Here is a 16,203-nt window from a genome sequence, read left to right as displayed (position 1 = left end):
TTGAATATTTTAAAGAATTATGTACATATGGACTATATCTGCAATCTTGTAATTTATAATGATTATTGTACTCTTTTACAAACAATTAAGAAAAGCAGGTTTATCATTAGTTTTGTCACATTTATCACTGGTGTATGTATACTTTATGTCATGCATATTGTGTGTTGAAACATGTAAGAAGACCATCATTAACTGAGTTGCATTCTTGATGTTCTTACAAATTGCAATTTATCTTGTTCTCTTTCAGGTAATGCATTCCCAATCACATACACAATAACAGCAGGAGATCCTAATGACTACTTCACTATAAACATGACAAGTGGAGAGATTATGACCAGAGGCACTGGACCTGACCATGAGAAACAGCCCTACATCCTGATGACAATTCAGGCTGCTAGTGGGATGCCTGCAACATATGATGATGTGCAAGTCAACATCACCATTCTTGATCTTAACGACAACATTCCTCAATTCATCAGCACATCCACTGTCACTAGCATCCCTGAGAATACGGTTGTGGGTAATTCTGTTTATGTTGTGTCTGCCACTGACCGTGACAGTGGTGATAATGGTTTGGTGAGGTATCGACTGACATCAAATCCCAACAATGTCTTCACAATATCTGAGACAACAGGAGAAATCACACTGGCAAAGGAAGTCAGTTACAATGATCAGAGTCGCTATGAAATTGTAATCCAAGCTTATGACATGGGGTCTCCGTCATTGACAGATAACCTCACCCTCTTGATATTAATACAAGATGTCAATGACAACGGCCCCATATTTACCCAGGCTTTCTCTCATGTCTTTGTGGTGGAAAATGAACCCATCAGCACCCGGGTGATTCAAGTCACTGCCACAGACAATGATCGTGGTGCAAATGCCCTTATCACGTACTCTCTTGTTCCAAGCGTCGACTCGTCCTTCTTTGCAATCTTCCCCCAAAGCGGCTGGCTCTACACCAGGCAGGTCCTTGACCGTGAGCTGCAGTCCAATTTTGTGGTTGAGGTTGTGGCGTCTGACAGTGGTAGCCCTCCTCAGAACTCCACAGCCACTGTCCAGGTGACGGTAGAAGACTTCAATGACAATGCGCCTCAATTCTTCCAACATAGCTACCACTTCCACATCAATGAAAATGTTCCAATTGGCACGGAGGTAGGCCTAGTAGAAGCTGTGGACCCAGACGAAGGCCTGAATGGACAGGTGGTCTACTCCTTGTCTTCTTCTGGGGACTTTACTATTGACTCTTCAGGTAAGAAGTGTCATTGACACAGTCTGTGTTGCATTAGAACTGTTTTGGACAGTACTTGGCATAAACAAGTGAAAAATACTACAAAGAATGAAATTTCCAATAATCTTGAGGCGCAGCTGAAGAACTGCCTTACTAGGTATATATGGTCATATTTTGTATTTGTGACAAGATGTCCATCATGATTTTAACACAATTCAAGGTATGCTCCTTGGAGTAGTGAGCTTTATGTAATGTGATTGAGATGCACCTTGCAGAGCTGCCAACTAGTACTGATTTTCAGTAATTTCTACTGAAATTGGACAAGAATACTGAAGGTTACAAGCAAATTACTGATTTTAGAAATCATTGTCTGTGATAAATTCTGTAACACTGTTAAGGATTACTGATTTTCACTCAAAAAAGGTGCAAATTACTGATTTTCAGCCATCATAGTACTGAAAGGCTTTTACAAAAGTTGGCAGCTCTGACCTTGTACTCTGATGGCTCACAAGGGTTATATACATGACGCTCAATCATTTTGCTCATGTGTTACCATGTGGTATGGATTAACTAATTCCTGATATATTCTGTTTCCTCACTCTAGGTACCATCAGCACAATCAAGGAGCTTGATCGCGAGTTGTCTTACAGCTACAAGATATCAGTGGAGGCTGTAGACCGTGGAAACCCAACTCTTTCCTCAGCTGCCATTGTCTACATTAATGTGAATGATCTGAATGACAATGCACCAATGTTTTCCCAAGATGGAACGTACATAGCCTCAGTCCAGGAGGAGCAGGAAGTGGGGACCTTTGTAGCTTGGATCATTGCCACCGACACTGACAGTGGGGTGCTGGGAAATGTTTCATACACACTGGTTGAAAGTATGTCGCTTTCTTCTTTATGCACTTTAAGGCATCGTTTCATGAAAGTTGTCAGTTTTTGACAAGTACTATAATAACAGTCAATGACCAGTGCTTCTCAGCCAATCAAAACCAAAGATTTTGCTGAAATTGTCAGAGACCGACAACTTGTAGGGGCTATCAACTTTCCTGAAACGTTGCCCTGAATGACCCAAATGTTACACCATCAAATGTTACAGCGTGGCATTGACGGAACACTGAGTGTTATGTTTGACTAGTTGAAACCTAATTACTAGGGGCTGTCATTAGGCATCTAGTAGTATGGAGAATGTGTTTAAACCCTACAAAGACTGGGCTTTTTAGGAGGTCCAAAAGACTGGTGAAAGGCAGTGTTGGCTCCCTCAGATCTTGACTGTTACTGGCCGATTGCCACCAAAGTTTGCATACACATAACATTGTGTCTGACGTGCTGTGCAAGAATGTATATTCAAATTTATATACTTAATGATATTCTAATCATAGCTTGTTAGTTATGCAAATACAGTGATTTCTATAGTTCTTTTTTTTTTCTTGCATTTGTCATATTTCTCCAGGTAATTTAACTTTGAACCCATTTCCATGGGAAGGTGATATTGAGGTGTAATGATTGTAGGGGTTAGGGTTCTGTGGCCCCTGATCTGTAATTTGGTCATATGACTTAGAATGGAAATAGCATGATGAAATGGTTTGTTTTGCATTGAGTAATTTTTACAGTTGATGATAAGGGGAAAAAATATAACCAAGAAAACATATTTCTATGTATTTCATTGTGTTGGGTGCAGAAGCAAAAGTGTGTTCAAAATTTTCAGGAATTGACTGCCTAACAAGAAAGACGTGAGTTAAAAGTGAAATTGGCCCACATTAGTGTTATCTTATGGGTTTTTTTCTTTGTGTTGTTGATTTTTTTTTTTATATGTATCTAACAATTTATCTGACTTATTTACATCATATTATATCTCAAGTTCGGGAAACAGAACCTTTGTGCTGTTTTTGAAAGCAATTTCCTCTTGTTCTTTAGATGAAAAAGATCTTAATCAAGCTTTTTTTTTTTTCTCTGTCACAGGTTCTGCAAAGTTTATGATTGACTCCTCGGGCATGATTAGTACTGCGGCTGTGCTAGACAGAGAGCAGCAAGACTTCTACACCCTGACAGTCTTGGCCCAAGATGGAGGGACCCCTCCTCAGGAGGCAAGAGCCACTGTCAGGGTCAGAGTATTGGATGTTAATGACAATATGCCTGTAGCCAACAATACAGCCTATGTCTTCACTTGTGACGAGAACATCACACCACCAACTGTGATTGGGAGAGTGTCTGCTATAGATAGAGATGCTGGTGACAATGGCAAGATCTACTACTTCATCACAGAGGGTAATGACATGGACGTATGGGATGTCAATCACACTACAGGTGATATCTTCAATGTACGAGTTGTGGACTATGAGGTGGCTGCACACTATCAGTTAACAATCATGGCTCAAGACAACAGCATCCCTCATACACATTCCATCACAATGACTGTTAACATCAATGTTCTGGATGAAAACGACAATTCTCCAGACTTTGTCCAGGACCTGATCTTCCTCACTCTACAGGAGAACACTGGTATTAATCATATTTTGTGGACTGTGTCTGCTACTGATGAGGACTCGGGTGTCAATGGATTGATTCGATACAGCATCCTCACACAGCAAGACTTTTTTGGCATAGATGAGTACACAGGCACACTTCGTACCATCCAGAATGTTGATCATGAAGTGAACCACACATTCTTCCTAGTTGTCCAGGCAAAGGACCAGGCACTCGTCCCATCTGAGCGCAGAGCTGCCACGACTACTGTAGAGATTCTCATTTATGACAGCAATGATAACAGTCCTGTCTTTGTGTCATCTAACGAGGTGTACGTTATGGAGGATGAACCAGTTGGCTTCAATGTCATTCACATTATAGCAATGGATGAAGACAGTGAGGAGAATGGCAGGGTTGGATATCAGATTATGTCTGGAAATGAAGATGGGAAGTTCAGTCTTGATTCTGTAACTGGTAAGTGTGCCATTAGCATTGTTAGAAATGTGTCCAAGTGTCCAAGACATGATTAAATAAGCATTTTAATCAATCACTATTTTGTCTAGACATTTTGATCAAGTTCTAATGAAGCCACCACAAGAAAACAACAGATATGGCTGAGTTTTGCTTCCATAGAGTAGGGGCATAATGGACTAAATTTGCACGGGAAAGCTGTCCTGATAATACACACATAAACAGTGTACAAGATTTTGATACATGTACTTAGTTTTGAAATCTTCTTTTTCTTACCAGGTTTGCTGACCATAGCTCACTCTCTGGACCATGAGCACAAGCGATCATACTCTCTGGTCATCCAAGCAAGTGACCATGGCACCACACCACGCACTGCTTCTCAGACCCTGACTGTCATAGTCTCAGATGTCAATGACCTCCCTCCTCGCTTCGAGCAGTCTACTTATATCATGAATGTTACTGAGAATCAAATAGCTGGAACTTATGTTGGTCAGGTTGTTGCTACTGATGGAGATGATGGTAAATTCAAATCACTCATTATTTTCATTGATTTCAAGTCATTTATTTCACACCATTTCTTGCACTGTTTCCTGGAATGGCACTTCGTTATTCTGTGTAAGCAAGTTTGGCGCTTCATTCATAACAACTATTTAACTATTAGAAGCAATAATCTCCTTCAAGTGAACAGCCATTCAGAAATTATTTTGTTGAGATCGCTGATATCATTTGTGTGTGATGTCATTGATATGTGGTGTTATTTTTGTTTCCATTTTAGGAATAAATGGTGAGCTAACATATGAGATCCCACAGGAGATAGCTGATGGAAAGTTCACCATTGATGAAATGACTGGGGTGATAATTACTCAGGGACCACTGGACAGAGAGACCCAGGATTCTTATGTAGTCACTGGTGAGCAAAAATAAATGCATACATAGTGTTTACAATGGCAATATCTAATGTTCGTTTGTCAGATATATTACCAGAAGCATGACCTCATCACAGATACCTCATAACGTTCAGAAATTCAGTGACTTATTGTTTCCAAAAGTGAAATATCTTACGTATACCATGATGGTAAGAGGTATGCCCTTAAAGTAGATGTGGCTTCAATGAGTATCAGACTAGTTTCATCCTGTTATTGACTGCCTCAGTCTTGATATACCAGTAGTTGTGATTCAATATGTTGTCTTTCAATGTGATGTGAAGAATGTGTACATACAGTAGTTTCTACTTGGTATTGTAATTATTACCTGATGTTATTGTTTAGTTACACCTCATTAAGAGACAATTAGTCTGATGTAATGTTTTTGGGTTGTTTTTTTTTTCTCTCTCTCTCTCTCTCTTGTCATGAACAGTATACGTCATGGATGGAGCTTTCCCAACACGTTATGACATGGCTACCGTTCTGGTCTTTGTGATGGATGTAAATGACAACAACCCAACATTTGCTACCCAGTCTTTTGAGATCAGCCTTCCTGAAAACCAACCTCCAGGCATCATTCATAACATGGTTGCTGTGGACAATGATGAGGGTCTCAATGGTGACCTTATCTACTCTATTGCTGGTGAGATTTTCAGTAGCTAAACTGATCCTAAGTGGTTTGAGTTGTGAGAAGTTGAGATGATAATGTAATGACATGTAATTTTCTCTCATACAAAATACAAGGTTCTGTCATGATGTAAAGTTATTATTTGTGTTACATGTAACATCTTATATAATTTGATTAAGTCATAAATAGAAGCATTGAATCCCCAAACCTGATAAGCATTGCATTTTATTGGTATTCCATAAGGAGTACCTTGATAAAAGTTCTACCAATGTCTATTTGTGAAATATCAGAGTATGTACCTCAAACTTGCAATAAGGGTGCTAATTCCACTGATTTGTCACCATTATCATTATGCCTGCTGTACCATCATGGCTGGTATCTGTGTTAATGGTTTGATACAGGTGGAAACACAGGGGATGCCTTTTCCATTGATCCTGTGAGTGGAGATCTGTCCACTGCAAAGCCTCTTGACCGGGAGGTGGAGTCCATGTACACACTCATCATCTCTGCCACAGATCAGGGGCTTTCACCACGTAGTGGAGCCACATCTGTACAGATTCATGTCACAGACCTCAATGACAAGGACCCTGTGTTCGAGTCTGCATCATACTACCAGAGCATTGCAGAAAGCCTGCCAGTCAACAGCTCAGTACTGACAGTCAGTGCAACAGATGATGATGAAGGACTCAATGGAGAAGTGTTCTACACTCTAGATAACACCACTATTGGACTGTTTAGTGTCAACCCAGACACAGGAGAGATCACATCCACAGGGTAAGAATCTACGTTCCTTGAAATATCAAACCAGTAACAAGACCTGGGCCCCATTTCATAAAAAGTTGATATGATAGCAACTCTTGCTGGAATGGCAATTGTCATGGTAACGACAAGAATCCCGCTTCCTGATTGGCTGTTGCCATTGGAAGTTGCCATTCCAGCAAGAGTTGCCATCCTAACATCTTTTATGAAATGGGGCCCAGAACTTCCACTTACCTGAACTTAATGGTTATTTATTGTTTCATAATGCATCAATGGATATACAAGTTGGTGATGACATAAGATTGAATTATAGAAAGATTCACCAATATATAAACCTCTGACAAAAAAAAAAGAGAAAGAAATGATAAGCACCATGAATGTTAGGCACTTGATAGCTCATTTTACATTCATGAATTATTTCTTACAGAATTTGGATCAGTGATGATGATGAAAGGTCTTTTCTGGTTATTATGACAACAATCTCAATTTAACAACTTCTCATCCACATGAACATTACTTTCATTACTCATCTGCTTCAGCCACCTAATGCCAGACTATCTGAATCTTTCCACAGGAGATTTGACTATGAGAAGGAGACCCACTACACCTTCCAGGTTACAGCTACTGATTACGGTATGTTTGGACCCCGCAGTGAGCGAGTGCAGGTCAGAATTGATATCAGTGATGTCAATGACAATGCACCTGTGTTTGAGACAATTCCTGTCAGAGCCAATGTAAGCCAGGATTCATCCCCCAACACTCTGGTTGCAGCTGTCCAGGCAGAGGACAAAGACAGTGGGACCAACGGAGAAGTCACATACAGGTATCTCTTATAAACTATGACAAGAATTTCACTTCCATCTCTGAAAACTTATTTATTGAATGATAACATCTCAATCTTCACAGGATGGCAAGCTAAGTGTAAGATTCTATGACAATATACAACACCTAAAAAGAATGTAGCATTCTGATTGGTCGATTGCTCATAAGTTAAAAGTTCCATTGCATGCTGTCACCGTCAGCTGTGCAATTTTGTTGGAGCAAATATGGATAGTGCATGACTAACGTCACCAATTTCATGGACTTCCGTGTTAAACTCACGATTAACTCAAAGTTTTTGTTCCATTGCACGAGTCTGATGTCACTATAAACAAACTTTTGCTGCGTGCACTCAACAGTTACAAGCATGCTTTTTGTCACTCATTCTGTAAACTTCAACCGATCGGTTTCGCGTGGCGAATGTTCACATATGACTAGACTGACCATGACTGTGCTAAATCATTAACCTTCCCCCAGAAATGGTTGCCATTTCTGTGCTTAATTCAAGAATCTGTGTGGACCACATCTGTTGATGTCCAAGATGTTGCATAAAACAAAGAGTGTATGGTCTTTACTTGTGCAATGGAACAAGATTTCACACTCATGACCACTCAGTATCTGTATAATGTCATGGGGACCTTTACCAGTGGAAAAGGTAAAAGACTCCTTCAAACTTTTCTTGCTTTAAGACAAGCACAAAGCGACATAACTATTTAATTTCTTATGTCATTCTGTCAATCAGACTTGCTCAGCAGTCCTCTGCTTTTGCCATTGATGCCACCAATGGGGTGATCACTACCAAGAATCTTGTGGCAGGTGTCACATTCTACCGTCTGGAGGTGGTGGCTGAAGATGGTGGTTCACCTTCACTCAGCAGCACTGGTATGTGACTTTATAAGGGTGAAATATGGTGCTGTAGTTCAGTGCTGTGATTCTAATTGAAGTACATGTTGTAGTGAGTGTGTGTGTTATGCAGAACTGTACTTAGATGGATTCTTATTCCAGGGGAGAATCTCTGATGATTTTGCTCCAATATAAATTCTAAGATAGAATGATGAGATGATTCTAGCACAAAAAAAGATCTTAATCATAAGGAAATCAGTAAACGACATATTCTAATGAGCCTTTTAGGCTTTTGTGACTTCAGTTATGGCCATTTCGTGGGGGAAAAAAAGTATAGTCTATACATTTACCTCTACCAAGGAGGTTACATTTTTGCTGGCATTGTTTCTTTGTCTGTTTGCAAAATAGCTCAAGAAGTAGTGAACAGATGTGGATGAGATTTACAGGAAAATTTGATAAAGAAACAAGGATCAGATGATTGAATTTTGGTAGTGATCCAGATCGCCGTCTGGATCCAGGATACTTTTTTTTTAAAAGGATAATCATTGGCAAATGGGCCTTCAATCCAGGGAATTCAAGCTCTACGTATTTGAGGTGTGCATAAACATGCGCTGATGAGCGTGCACTCCAGGTGCAGCGTGCAGTTAAATGCATTCATGGTTCTCCCCAATACTCCATAAAGGTGACACGGGATAATGTTGAAGTTGTCATTGCCATCGCAAATTGACAGTTATCAATTTGTCAGTGAGCTGCTAACTGGGTAGACTGTGAGACTTAACAGAAAGACTTCTTTATCATGCAGAAATAAGGGCAAATTTTAACATGCCTGTATGTGGATGGAAATGAGCTGCTTTGTGAAAGTCTCCTAGAGCTTTCTAGTTATCCATCAAATGTCTTGGTAGCTACCTGTAGAGATTGTCACAAATTTTATTCATCATGCTACAGTCTGTGCACTTACCAGGCTCTTGATGAAAGAAAAAGTGGCAGAATTTGGGACTCTTTATGTTCCCTGAAGATCTTTATGGCCTTCTCCCTAAGGGATGACAAAATGTTGTAATCTTCCCACAATGCTAAACAATGTCAAAACCATGTAAACCAGAATGTGATTTCTTTGTCTTGCAGGCATCGTGGAGGTATGGGTTGGCTCATCTACATCTGGTGGCCTTCAGTTCTCACAGCCTGAGTACATTGTGGCTTTGTCAGAGGCAGAAGGGAATGGGATGACGGTCCTATCTCTTCAGGCAAGACTTTCTGATGGCTCAGCCTCAAGTAGCATCACATACAGCCTGGTCAGCGGCAATGAGAAACAAGCTTTCTCTATCCAGGTTTCTTCAGGTCAGCTAAATTACTGTCATGTTTATTCTTTATCTTACAGACATTGACACTCTGCCTGGACTTCTGTGGTTGTAATCTTAACATGTGAATGGTTTGTTATCTCCAGTTTAGAGCATACTTTGTCATTTGAAGATGATTTCATAACAGCAGAAAATCTGTTGAAAAATTTTGATTCCTTTTTAAATCAAATTGTGTGCATTGTAATGGACTGTGACAGGTATGACAGAATTATTTTAGTGTTTACATTGAAAAGGAATATGATGATTGTTCTCTGTTCCACAGTCAATGCCCTACTCATGGTGGCAGACACTAGCCAGCTTGACTACGAGACAGAGCCAGAACTGCGCCTTGTTGTGGAAGCCAGCCTGTCCCCTGAGGGTGCTAGCCCTCAGTATGGCTACACCACAGTCCTCGTCGAGCTGCAGGATGCCAACGACAATGCTCCTCAGTTTGCCCAGGACCGCTACAACAGTCTGGTCTGGGAGGGCCCCAATGCTAACTTCTATGTCATTCAGGTGAAACCCTTAAGTCATAACATCAGCTTTTTGTTGTTGTTGTTGTTGTTGTTGCCAATGTCACTATGATAATAGATACATGCTAACTTACAAGACTGGTAAGACTTCTATCAACTTTATGTTTAGTTCTTTATTTGAAAGAAATAAGAATTCTTTTTGGCATTTAGGCCAACTGAATAATAATTACAACTTAAAGGGTGTGTACAGTTCTGGTCTAGGTGAGGATTTAGCCTTAAACGTTTTGCGAGATATTCAGAAACCACTCTATGAGATGTCAAAGAGCATGCAGTTCTAAGGGGTATCAATAGTTTATTCGATGAAAATCGGTTTTGAAATGGCTGAGATATCCAAAAACAAGGTGAAACAAAGAGATCCTAATAAAGTTGTGGCATGTCGCCTTTTATTATAAGCACTTTTTGGGATATCTCAGCCATTTGAAAACCAATTTTCATCAAATAAACGTTGAATCCTTCTTAAAATTACATGCTCTTTCATATTTCATAAGAGGCTTTTCATTATCTCACTTAGGAATGTTCAAAACATGAATCCCCACCTCAACCAGTACTGTACAGTCCCTTTGGTATGTTAAATGTCTTGCAAGAGTTTATACTCTGCAGTGCAGTCACTGCTCAAGGCTTTAATTGGCTAAAATTGGTTTTATCATTAATCATGAAATTTATATATAAAAAGAAAAAAAAAAAAAAAAACCATGCCATCGACAGTGATCCAATTTGGCATACTGTGCTTTTTCTTGTTTGTTTGTTTTTTTGTTTTTTTGCAAGACCCAACTATCCAATGTTTGCTGCTGCTTTTTCCAGGTGTCAGCCACTGATGCAGATGAGGGAACAAATGGAGCCATCTATTATGAGATCAGCAGTGGTAACACCAACAACGCGTTCGACATTGACCAGTCAACAGGCATCCTGACTACAGCCACAAGTCTTGATTATGAGATTCAAGACTCGTATCGACTGACAATCATTGCCAAAGATGGAGGTACGCCCCAGCTTACTGGCACCTCAATGCTGCGAATCAGTATCAAGGACGTTAATGACAACCAACCAGTGTTTGGGACTATGGAGCCTATTACTGTTAGTGAAGGTAAGTTCTTTATGTTGTATGGCTGCTAGTATCAGGCAAGAAGCAAATCTTCTGACTTATGTCTATAATACCATGTAAATATAAATCTATTTCACTTTATCTTGTTTTTTAGTGTCTGGGTGATGAAAGACATACTAATTTCAGCTCAATGCAGCAGAGTGACTTCATGAGCCATCATAATTTGTGTGTGTGTGTGTGTGCCTAATTGTAAGCTGTTATTTTAAGTGTTTTAGCATGATTCAAGCTTTTGTGGCAGTCATCTGTTTCTAGTATATTTTCACTTTTATAAAGTAGGTTTATTGCATCTGTTGCATGATTGATTTGAATGGCTGTCAGTTTAAGGAATGATAACTCCTGGATGTACATTTTTGTTTAGGTCGTACTGTGGGGACCTTGGTTACTACGGTGACTGCCAGTGATGCTGATACAGATCCCAACATCCAGTATAGGTTTGCCAGTGGAGGAAACCCTGGGGGCAAGTTTGCCATTGCCCCATTTAGTGGAGAGATCACACTGGCTAAGAATTTGGACCGTGAAGAGCAGGAATCTTACATCCTTGAGCTGGAGGCTACTGATGGTCAACATGTGGCTACAACATCACTGGAGATCATTGTCTTGGATGAGAATGACAACGAGCCTGTCTTCCATCAGGAGTCATATCAGGTGGGCAAAATATGAGATTGGATAGAGTGTGACATGTTATATAATTGTCATTTCATTGATAGAGTGGTGTCTTGTAAGCCTCAGAATCGTGCTGCAGGCGTAACATATATCTTCCTCTATCACCTTGTACCATGAAACAGGGAAAAGTATGGTGTTCATTTCAATGCATCTCTTTTTGAATGTCAATGATCAATTGCATTACTGACTTTTTGGGTGTCATTTCTTTGGAACCTGCAGGTGACCCTCCCTGAGCTGACACAAGCTAATGTTCCTGTCATTACTGTCAATGCTTCGGATAGTGACAGTGGCCAGAATGCACAGCTGACGTACGTTATTGTAGATCCCACAGAGGCTTTTTACATCAGTCCTGAATCAGGTAAGTTTGCCAGTTGTGGCATCATGTTCATTAATATGTCATAGAGTCTCAGGTTATCATGACTGTCTGAGAAATATTGCGACTGTATGAGTTTGAAGTGCTGGTATGGCATTGTTGTTGGTGTATCAGAGTTTCTGCACAAGTTTGATGTAAACATGTTCACCATTTTTAGAATCACATGCTCTTTAAAGTCTTTAAAAAGTGGATAGGATTAGTTTGGGAGGAGAATGTGGACATCCTGTGGTAGTAAGATGATTTTCTGACTTAGCTTCATGTGTCTTGTAAAGTGTGAGAGGGTATTTCTTTTTCCATGAATTGCACATTTCTAGAGGCTGTAGTGGTTCGTTTGATATTTCACTATTATGCCTTCACTACCATCTAAAGTAAAACATATATGGAATGACACCAAGACATCACTGAGTACTGAGAAATATTGTGTTGATTTCTACTTTTGTATTTGTTAATGTGCAGGTACAATCTACACAAACCAGACCATTGTGTTCAACATGGGTGAGACCACCATCCAGCTGTATGTCAAGGCCCAAGATCATGGAAATCCTGTATTGTCTCAACTCACCACTGTCCGAATTGAGATTACTGATGTTAACAACAACTCCCCTCAATTTGAGGAAGACATCTATAGTGGCCATGTTGCTGAAAATGCTGCTTTGGGAGAAAATGTTGTAACCGTCACAGCAAATGACATCGATCTTTCGCCAGAGAATAGTAATATTGACTACAGTATCATCAGTGGAAATGAGGAGGGTATGTTCCAGATCCACTCCAAGACTGGGGCCATCACTGTACTGCGCAGTTTGGATCGTGAAGAAACGGGTTCCTACAGTCTCATTGTCTTAGCGGTTGACAGTGGTGATCCTCAACATAATGCTACGGCAGAGGTTGTAATCAGCATTGATGATGTCAATGACCAGAAGCCTGTGTTTGATCATGTGCACTACTTTGGATCAATTGCAGAGAATGCAACTGCAAACACTGAAGTATTGAGGGTTGATGCCTCAGACAGAGATGTTGGACAAAATGGTGATATTGTGTACAGCATCACGTCAGGTTCAAACACAGATCTCTTTAGAATCCACCCAGATACAGGCATTATCACTGTCAAAGGAAGCCTTGATAGGGAAGAATATGCTGTAGTAGAATTCACTGTGAAGGCCAGTGACAAAGGCACCCCATCTCTAGCATCACTGGTTTCAGTAACTATCAATATTACAGACTTCAATGAGTTTCCCCCATACTTCACAGTCCTGTTCTATTCCAAGTTGGTCAGAGAAAATTCACCAATAGGGACATATGTCTTTACGGTTACTGCTCTGGACAAAGATGCCGGTGAATATGGTCAAATCTTTTATTCTATTACCAACAAAAGTCACCCAAGCTCCAATGGTGTAGATTACTTCACCATTGACCGATCCACTGGAGCAGTCTATACTACAGCAGTTTTTGATTATGAGACCACCAACAGCTATAGATTCTTTGTTCAAGCTCAGGATTTGGGTGGACTCAGCAACTCTGTCCAGACTGAAGTCAACATTACTGGTGAAGATGAGTTCAGCCCTCAGTTCTTGGACCAGGAATACAAGTTTGAAGTCAATGAAAGTGCAGCCGTGAATACTGCCATTGGTCAAGTCACAGCAACAGATAGAGATGGTGGTGAGGATGGGGTTGTCATTTACAGTTTGGTCCATGAATATTTCTACATAGAACCTCAGTCAGGTATTGTGAAGGTCTCCAAACAATTACCAGCAAATTCTCGCAAGAGGAGAAATGTTGACCTTACATCAGAGGAGCGTTCTAAGCGAGAAACAGACAGTGCTGTTATCTATGCCCTATTAATTAGTGCAAGTTCTGGCAAATCTGGTTCTCGCTCTGCTCACACATCAGCTGCAGTGACGGTGATAAATTCTGGTCCAGGAACTGGTTCCTTAACACAGATGCCACAGACACTGGTCATTATAGTCAGCGTTGTCATAGTAGTTGTGGTTGTCCTCTTCCTTCTCATCATAATCTTTGTATGGCGATACCGCAGAGAACGTCAGAAAAAACAAGCCCAAGCTGACAAGCGTAGTGTTGCTGGGTCAATGTCCCCACGCTCATATGACATGACCCTTGACCCAGTGGAGATGGGTGAACAAGGAATGGTGAATCCTGGTATGAATTCTTCTGGTCATTACCCTCACAGCCAGCTGTATGTGATACCTGGTGCAGGGGGGACTATGGCGCGTACCAATGTGTCAGAACCGTCCAACTCTGCCTCCAGTGGTCGGGGATCAACAACCATGGAAGACGAAGAAATCAGACGAATTAATGAAGGTGGACTTGGAGCACCAAAGAGCAATGTCAGGGAGAAAGTGATCGACTCGGGCATAGCCCATGACCACGAGGATGGAAGTGTGTCTGATATTAATTCCCCACGAGAGAAGCATCTGAACTATTTGAATTCCACCAGCGTGGAGAGCATGCATGTGTTTGGAGAGGAAGGAGGAGGGGAGGCCGGAGGGGGCCTTGACATCGGTCACCTCATCAGTGCCAGGCTGGATGAGGTGGATGCTGAAGAAGACAATGCAGTCATGGATGGCACCAGAGTCTTTGGATTCACTGAAGATGGCCATCCATCCATGGCAGGCTCACTAAGCTCTATTGTGAACAGTGATGAAGAATTATCAGGTAGCTATAATTGGGACTACTTATTAGACTGGGGTCCCCAGTTTCAGCCACTAGCGCATGTTTTTGCAGAAATTGCCAAGCTGAAGGATGACACTGTGGCTAAGAGACAGACCACAGACTCGCGACTGCAGCAGAAGAAGAGCCTGCAAGCAAATGTAAAGACATACCCACCTCCATTACTGACAAACACTCCACAGGGCCCTATCAAGCCCGTAGCACACAGAGTGCTGAACAATACCTCCATAATGAATCATCCACATCACTTGCCAAGGTCACCGGTGGTCCAGGAGAGTGCATTTGTACCTGCTGTTGTCTCACCAGACCTCTCCCCTTCACTCTCACCTCTTGCACCAGGTTCTCCATCCTTATCACCCCTGGTAACATCCACAGGAGTTAGCTCCCAGAGCAGTAGAGTAGCATCAGGTAATACCACTCCTCAAAGATTGCACTACAATGGAGGAGGCATTGTCTTTTCTCACCCCACAGCAAATGAAGAAGAGATCCAAATATAAAAGTTCAGAACATTCCATTGTGTAGTGAACCTATGCATTACAACTCTGTATATTTTGCTTTTGAAGGTGTACTTGAATGTATACGTCAATTTGATGTGTCAGTATGTTCTTTAGTAAGGAATATGTAGATACTAATATCTTCCATCACTGACAAATATAAACTGACGTCACAGTAAGTGTTGGTACTGTCTGACTACATATTACGTTGTACTGCTAGCATTGTGTTGGTGCTAATGATGTAGTTAGCCAAGGAAAGTGTCAATCTTCAATTAGACAAGCTTTAAACGTTTTGTGTGTAGGAAAAGCAAAACTCTGCAAGCAGTATTCACCTTTTGTCCAACCAAACCTTGCAAACACATGTGCCTTGTACTTGATCCATGACATGACTTACTGGTACCAGCCTGATGTAATCCTCAACCTGAGATATTTTAAGCTGTTTCCTACATGACTTGTAAAAACACAACTGACACACAAGTTTCTCACATATGATGCTTGAAAGATGATCATGGATTACCATGGACAAGAAAATGTATGCTAGATGTGAAAGGTAGGAGGGGATGGCAAGTGGACGGAACAGCTGACTTGAGCTTCTAGATTTGACATGTTTACATGAAGTGCAGGTCACATGTGTTTTGTCTCTAATCAGATAATAAAGCAACACCTTGCACATGTACTTATCTAGATTATTTTCCAGTACTTGGCATATTTGCTGTTTCTATTCCATACCATGCCAAATGACTTAATGTAAATTTATAGTATGTATTACTGTACCAACGCTGTGTAAATGTTGGGTAGAGTTTATTGGCTGTACATTATATTTGGAATTGATGGAAGAACATAAATACAGTAAAAGTAAAATTTCACTTGTTTTGGT

General features: G+C 40.7%; 1 protein-coding gene across 1 annotated transcript; it reads left to right on the top strand.

Annotated features, from left to right (window-relative positions):
* Positions 1–296: 296 nt before the first annotated feature.
* LOC140235491 (protein dachsous-like) lies at positions 297–16,203 on the top strand. The gene is made up of 15 exons (XM_072315518.1): positions 297–1,252; positions 1,836–2,114; positions 3,196–4,173; positions 4,450–4,689; positions 4,946–5,080; positions 5,527–5,736; positions 6,123–6,495; positions 7,055–7,303; positions 8,042–8,181; positions 9,265–9,477; positions 9,760–9,992; positions 10,811–11,093; positions 11,470–11,756; positions 11,994–12,132; positions 12,604–16,203. The coding sequence occupies exons 1-15, from the start codon at positions 313–315 to the stop codon at positions 15,327–15,329; spliced, it is 7,425 nt and encodes a 2,474-aa protein (XP_072171619.1). The 5' UTR covers positions 297–312; the 3' UTR covers positions 15,330–16,203.

The sequence above is a fragment of the Diadema setosum genome, chromosome 11 (assembly GCF_964275005.1).
Source record: "Diadema setosum chromosome 11, eeDiaSeto1, whole genome shotgun sequence".
NCBI lineage: Eukaryota > Metazoa > Echinodermata > Echinoidea > Diadematoida > Diadematidae > Diadema > Diadema setosum.
The sequence above is the reverse complement of the archived record's forward strand: the minus strand, read 5'-3'. Positions and strand labels throughout refer to the sequence as shown.